We start from the raw sequence: 7,644 nt of genomic DNA on the forward strand, positions 1-7,644 counted from the left end.
GTTGAAATAGTGCTGCTATTACGCAGTTTAATTATAACAAGGGGTTGCACAAGAATGGAACTCCCATGTTAGAGCAGAACTGAATGGACTGAGTTGGATGCTCAGCCATGACCATACAGAATGTGGACGAGGCTCAAAGGGTCAAATGACCTCATCCTGCTCCTAGTCTCTATGTTTCTCTATTGAAGTGTCCCCCAGGAAATAGTGACCATAAGGTGATAACATTTAGCATTTACAAAGGAATTACATCAGAGTTGGTTCAGGTGGACTGGGAAAGGAGTTTAGCAGCAAATACAGTTATTGAGAAATGACAAAGATTTAGGAAAACAGTTCATGGCTCATAACAAATATATATTCCAGTGAATACCAATCATTGGAGAAAAGTAATAGGAAAAATAATACTGATCAGTCTCCTGCATTTGATGCGATGCATCCGAAGATACCAAAGGAAGTAGTTACAGAGACAGTTGATGCACTAACAAACCTCCAGAAGTCCTTCAACTCTGGAAAAGTTCCAGAGGATTGGAAAGCCACCATTTTATTTAAAATGTCAAGGAGACAAAATTCAAGTAACTGTAGATCATTTAACCTAATGCTTATCATTGCAAAAATGTTGGAGTCTATTTTAAGGGAAGGAATAGCAGAATATTTAGAAGGCATCTCAAAGGGAAATCATGTTGACAGACTTATTACTGTTCTTTGAGGAAGTAACAAGCAGTTTAGAAAAATATTAACCAACAGATATAATATTTTGGGTTTCCAAAAGATATTTGATTACATTAGTGTACTTAATTAGAGCGCACGGTGTTGGTCCATCAGTGTACAGAGAGGATTAGCTAACTAATATAAAATAGAGAGTTGGGATTGGGGTGGGGGCATATTTCAGGATGGCAATCTGCAACTAGTGGAGTAACACTAGTTAGCGGTGGGGTCACCGTTTTTTACCGTATATATTAGTGACTTGGATGAGAGAAGTGAATACTATAGATTGTACTGAAGAGGGACTTCAGAAAGCACAGCACAGAGGGATTTGGGAGGTTTCAAACATGAATCACAAAGAAGCGAGCATCTGAGATCAGTGGGTAAGGAAGCCAGATGAAATGTTAGCCTTTACTTCAAAGGAAGTGGAGTATAAAAACAGGGAGGTCTTGCTAAAACTATGCAAGACACTAGTCAGAGCACAGCTGGAATACTGTGAACAGGTTTGGTTTCCTTATCGAAGGAAAGACTCATTGGAACCGGAGGCAGTCCAGAGGAGGTTCACTCGGCTGGTCCCAGGTTTGGAGGGATATCCCGTGACGTGAGGGTTAAGGTAGGGCATGTGCTCATATGAGTTTAGGAAAATGAGAAAGCGAGCTTATTGAAACATAAAAGATTCTTCTGGCACTTGACATAACAAATGTGGAAAGGCTGATTCCTCTGGTGGGGAAAAAAGGGGGATCATTTCAGATCAAGGGGGTCGCCCAATCAGACAGAGGTGAGGAGAGATTTCTTACCCTAGAAGGTAGGAAATCTGTGGGATTCTTTACTACAGAGGGCTGTCGAGGATGGGTGGTTAAGTATTTTCAGGTCTGAGGGAGACGATGTTAATCAGTAAGGGAATCAAGGATTTTGGGGAAAAAGCAGGAAAGTGGAATTGAGGATTATCAGATCAGCCATCATCTCATTGAATTTGCAGAATGGATTTGTTGGGCTGAATGGCCTATGTCTACTCCAATGTCTTATGGTCACCAGCCAATCAGGGCCAGGAAACTGTAAAGTTCCAAGAGCAGGTCATCAAAACCATTCCCATAGCACTTTCCAAACTTACCAACTCTTCCACCTTCCATCCAGAAGGATAAGGTCAGCAGATACCTGGGAACACCACCCCTCTGCAAATTCCCCTCTGAGCCACTCATCATCCCCAGTTGGAAATATAGCACCGTTCCTCTCTCTGTTTCTGGGTAAAACTCCTGGAGGATTTGAGCTACAGGGAGAGGCTGACTAGGCTGGGGCTGTTTTCCCTGGAGCGCCGGAGGCTGATGGGTGACCTTATAGAGGTTTACAAAATTATGAGGGGCATGGATAGTGTAAATAGGCAAAGTCTTTTCCCTGGGGTGGGGGAGTCCAGAACTAGAGGACATAGGTTCATGGATGGGTTGGACCGAAGGGTCTGTTTCTGTGCTGTCCATCTCTATGAATCTATGACTTTATAACTCCCTTCCTGTTGAAATGTGGTTGTGACTGAGCACATAGACTGTAGCATATTAAGCAGGTAGCTCGATAGCACATTCTTCAGGGACGTTAAGGATGGCCCAGCCTGTGACACCCATGAATTGAGGAAAGCCTGACTAAGTCAGAGAGCTGTTCCCTTTTGGCCCATGTGAGGGCTCCAGGTATGTGTGGGTGAGATGTGCCAAGCTGGGAGTGTTCCTGTCGTAGTAAATTCCTGAGTGCAGTCCTCTCTGCCTGACTCCACTCCCAATCTACAATAACTGTTCTCCTGGTCTCTCACCCTTCTGCAGGAAACATGGACCGACATCACTATGAAACATTTGAGAAATTTGGGAATGAGAGCTTCATCCTTCACTTGGACAACGGTCGAGCGTGAGTACCAGGAGTGAGTGAATATTGCCAGGACCCGACAGTGCCACTGTGGGTATCTCTGAGACTGTGCCACACAGTACCTCAAGGATATGGCTCAGTCATAAACTCACCCTGGTCACAGTGGCATCTTCCATCCAATCAGACCATGTGTTTGCCTGATGGTGGTTAACTCTGGGTTTAGTGTTCCTCTTCAGTAAAACTGCGATGTCCTGTCCAGGCTGCAAGCTGCGTTGACATTTAATGAAACCCTGAATGGCCAAAACTGAGAACTCTTCTTAGCTGTCCTGGTTGAATCCAAAGGAATACAAGTACAGCGTAGCCCATTTGACACAGTTGCCATATGTAGACCTCAGTCCATTGTTGGGCTCCATTGTGAACTTTCTACCCCTTTTGTGTTCAAGCTTCCTCCAGAGCTATTAGCCCAGAGTTGGCAGTTTGACATGTCCCCTGCACACCTGGGGGTAAAATCTCCTCCTCGAAGCTTTTGTTTGGGCCACGAAGGATCAAGTTTCCATGTGTCTCCAGCAGGAGGCGCTGGGTTGGCTTACTAATAGTCAGGGTTTGAGTTCATAGAATCATAGAATGTCTACAGTGTGGAAACAGACCCGTCAGCCCAAACCAACCCTCCAAAGAGTAACCCACCCAGACCCATTCCCCTACCCTAATACTCTACATTTACTCCTGACTTAGTGCACCTAATCTACGCAACCCCATGAACACTATGGGCAATTTAGCATGACCAATTCACCTAAACAGCACATCTTTGGATTGTGGGAGGAAACCAGAGCACCCAGAGTGGACTTGCACAGACACAGGGGAACGTGCAAACTCCACACAGACAGTCGCCCAAGGGTGGATTCGAACCCGGGTTCCAGACAATAAGAAGCAGCAGTGCTGACTACTGAGCCACTGTGCCGCCCTAATGGGGGGAGTTGAATGGGGGAGTGTTCCACTCTCAGCTCTTTCCTACTTTGCTTCCAAACCTGTGCTGTGAGCCAAAGAGAAAAGTAACACAGCACATAAACGTGGCAAGCCCAGGGCCCAGCTGTAAAACGCAGGACAATGTAGGTGTCAGTAATATAACACATGGCCCTTCCTATACCCCAGTGGGGGAGGCCAGGTTCATGTCCCCCCTGCTTCTGCAGTGGGTAATACAACCTCTGAACAAGTTGATTGGAAGAATAAGTGACGTTAGATAAACAATAAAACACAGGGCTCAGAAATAACATGGGGTCTTGGTACAGGGGACAGTTTAAAGAGAAATCAGATCTCAGTAATAAACAGTCGTAAAATGACGGGTGCAGTAGCAAAGCAAAGGTTCAGCAATGAAACGGTGAGCGCAGTAATAAAATGGAGGGCTCAGTAATTTTTCAAAATTCATCCATGGGACATGGACATTGCTGGCTGGCCCAGCATTTATTGCCCATCCCTAGTTGCCCTTGAGAAGGGGCTAGTGAGCTGCCTGCTTGAACTTGTTGCAGTCCACCTCGGGAGTCAGGGAGGTGAGTTACTTGTTACAGTATTCCTAGCCTCTGACCTACTCTTGTAGCTACTGTATTTATGTGTTTAGTTGAGTTTCTGGTCAATGGTAACCCTCAGGATGTTGATAGTGGGGGATTCAGTGATGGTAACACTATTGAATGTCAGGGGACAGTAGTTAGTTTGTCTCTGATTGGTGATGGTCATAGCCTGGCATTTGTGTGGCATGAATGTTACTTGCCATTTGTCAGCCCAAGTCTGGATATTGTCCAGATCTTGTTGCATTTAAGCACGGACTGTTTCAGTATCTGAAGAGTAACGGATGGTGCTGAACATTGTGCAATCATTAGCAAACATCCCAACTCCTGACCTTATGATGGAGGAAAGGTCATTCATGGAGCAGCTGAAGATGGTTAGGTCTAGGACATTACACTGAGGAACTCCTGCAGAGATGCCCAGGAGATTGAGATGACTGACTTCCAACAACAGCCATCTTCCTGTCAGCTAGGTTTGACTCCATCCAGTGCAGAGTTTGCCCCCTGATGCCCATTGATTCCATTTTTGCTCGGGCTCCTTGATGCTGTATTTGATCATACAGTTATAGAGTCACAGAAATGTGCAACATGGAAACAGGCCCTTCAGTCCAACCTGTCCATCAAATGCAGCCCTAATGTCAAGGGTTGTCCCTCTCCCCTCACCCTCTGGAATTCAGCTCTTTTGTTTGAACCGAGGCTGTAATGAGGTCAGGAGCTGAGTGACCCTGGGAGAACCCAAACTGGGCGTCACTGAGCAGGTTATTGCTGAGCTGGTGCTGCTTGATAGCACTTTCCATCATTTTACTGATGATCAAGAGTAGATAGATGGGGCGATAATTGGCTGGGTTGGATTTGTTCCTGGGCAATTTTCCGCATTGTTGTAACTGTACTGGAACAGCTTGGCTAGGGGAGTGACAAGCTCTGGAATACAAGTCTTCAGTACTATTGCTGAGACATTGTCAGGGCCCATTGCCCTCCATGTAACTACCCACCCAAGTGAAAACAGAACCACCAGAGCAAGCTGCTCCCCATGCTGAGGTAGGCCTTGCTTGACTTCTCATCCATTTCAGCCCAAAATCTTGCTGTGGCCTACATCACTCAGGACCCTTTCGGATGCTTTTCGTATTTGGTGTGAATTGCTGCTGAGTTCTAGATGACAAGCTTCTAAAGAAAGTGCTTTCTTTCAGCAGTGTTCCTTTGTTGCTGCCCTGTCCTCGTTTGGAATTATCTTTTAATGAACGAGCAGTGTACCCAGAGCGGTTTCTGTGGAATAAGCAGAGATGTGGGCGGCACGGTGGTACAGTGGTTAGCACTGCTGCCTCACAGCGCCAGAGACCCGGGTTCAATTCCCGACTCAGGCGACTGACTGTGTGGAGTTTGCACATTCTCCCTGTGTTAGGTGAAGGTGTAAATGTAGGGGTATGGGTGGGTTGCGCTTCGGCGGGTCGGTGTGGACTTGTTGGGCCGAAGGGCCTGTATCCACACTGTAATATAATCTAATCTAATGTAATGTATCCTCCTGGCTTCTGCTCAGACCAGTTATGTTTCCCTATTTGGGAAGGTTACACACCTGAAAGATGGACTCTTTCTCTCCTCACAGCGGCTGCCTGACTTACTGAGTATTTCAGGCATTTAGAATAGAATCCTTAGAGTGCGGAAGGAGGCCATTTGGCCCATCACGTCCACACCGCCCCTCTGAAGGGCATCCCACCCTAACCCCCTACCAACCTTTGTAACCCTGCATTTTCCCATGGCTAATGCACCTAACCTACATTTCTTTGGATTGTGGGAGGAAACCCACACAGACACAGGGAGAATGTGCAAACTCCACACAAGACAGTCGCTGAGGCTGGAATCGAACTTAGGTCCCTGGCGCAGCGAGGCACCATGCCACTCTATTCTGTTTCAATATCACCAATCACATTAACTGGATTGAGTAGAATGGTAATGACTTCCACTTCAGCCATTTTTCCCAAGGCCCCACCTCATGACATTTTGAGAATTCCTCTAAGTGTTTCCCTAATGGAGTTGGTGCAAGAAGTTTCTCAGTTTGTGTTTTTCTGATGGAGGTTTTATAGGCGACTTTGTGTTGGGAGGAGTGTGACTGTGGATCTGCAAAATGACCAATCGGCTTCTTTTCTTGTTTGCAAGGTTTGGACGGCATTCTCGGGATGAGCCCTCGATCCTGGCCCCTCTCAGACAATGCTGCAGGTAAGGCCAACTACAATCCTGCCCTCGCCACAGCTCCCTCTTTCTCAGGTATAACACTGCAGGGAGGAGTTCGTGCTCTGTTCAGCACTCTGCATATCTTAGTAAGATGGAGCAAGCTCTTTATGACTCAGTCTGTGCTTCACTCTGGGGGAAAGAGGGATGGGTCACGAATTCTGGCCTTTTTGCTAATGTCCACATCCCAACCAACAAAGGCTATCCTCAGATAAAGACCCTTAACCTGTTGATTCTAGACTCCAAAGAAAATTTGTTCTCGATCTGCTGGGTCAGAGTTTATTTCATTTTTTCTTTTCTGTTAGTGAACAGTTACTGCACCATGGCCCCCACAGTCACTGCCTTTTGAGCCCCCCAGATGTCACTACCCTTTGACCCCCCCTGCAGTCACTACCCTTTGACCCCCCTGCAGTTACTGCCCTTTGACCCTGCAGTCATTACCCTTTGAACCTCCCCTGCAGTCGCTGTTCTTTGACCCCTGCAGTCATTACCCTTTGACCCCCTCACAATCACTGCCCTTTGACCCCCCAAATCACTGCCTTTTGACCCCTGCAGTCACTGCTCTTAGAATCCCTCTGCAGTCATTGCCTTCGAAGCCCTCCCAGCAGTTACTGCCCTTTGACCCCTCCAGAGTTATTGCTCTTTCACCTTCCAAAGTCACTGCCCTTTGACCCCCCTACAGTCACTGCCCTTTGACCTCCCAGTCATTGCTCTTTGACCTCCTGCAGTCTTTGCCCTTTAACCTCCCCCCACAGTCTGCCCGTCATGTGTGCAGAGATCCTGTGACCTTTGACCCTGCATGTGTGTAGAGATCCTGTGACCTTTGACCCTGCATGTGTGTGGGGCGAGGCTGGTCTCACGGTGATGAGAAAGCTCTCCCTGAGTTTAATCTTTGACGTTGTCTGTCAGGATCCGCAGAGGGACATTTCTCCGGCTGCAGCTCCTAGCCACTGACCACTACAAGCTGAGTGACGTGATGTGGGAGTCTCTGCTGAGCGACAGCCTCACGCCGATCCTGAGTGAACCTCACCTGACTGCCCTGAACCGCAGGCTGGACACCATCCTGCAAACCATCAGAGACTGTATCCAGCAGCACGGTGGACACACAGTCCTGCGCAATGACCTGGGAGCACAGCGGGTCCGTCAGTAACAGGGTGAGGGCAGTGCTCATCGGGACAGGGAAAGGGCTTTCTGTCTTCCTCGTGTGAACCAGAGCTCAGACACACAATTAATAATGCCCTGCACCTCACACACTGGGTCATTCAACACACCATCCCCTCCACACCAATACACCCTGACCTCACATTTCCAATCCCCTTTT

At 47.4% G+C, this 7,644-nt stretch overlaps 1 protein-coding gene across 1 annotated transcript; it reads left to right on the plus strand.

Annotated features, from left to right (window-relative positions):
• Positions 1–2,509: 2,509 nt before the first annotated feature.
• LOC122541985 (extracellular serine/threonine protein kinase FAM20C) lies at positions 2,510–7,638 on the plus strand. The gene is made up of 3 exons (XM_043679279.1): positions 2,510–2,586; positions 6,252–6,311; positions 7,233–7,638. Exons 1-3 carry the CDS (start codon positions 2,510–2,512, stop codon positions 7,471–7,473), a joined length of 378 nt encoding a protein of 125 aa, XP_043535214.1. The 3' UTR covers positions 7,474–7,638.
• The last annotated feature ends 6 nt before the right edge of the window (positions 7,639–7,644 follow it).

The sequence above is a fragment of the Chiloscyllium plagiosum genome, chromosome 39 (genome assembly GCF_004010195.1).
Source record: "Chiloscyllium plagiosum isolate BGI_BamShark_2017 chromosome 39, ASM401019v2, whole genome shotgun sequence".
NCBI classification, from domain to species: domain Eukaryota; kingdom Metazoa; phylum Chordata; class Chondrichthyes; order Orectolobiformes; family Hemiscylliidae; genus Chiloscyllium; species Chiloscyllium plagiosum.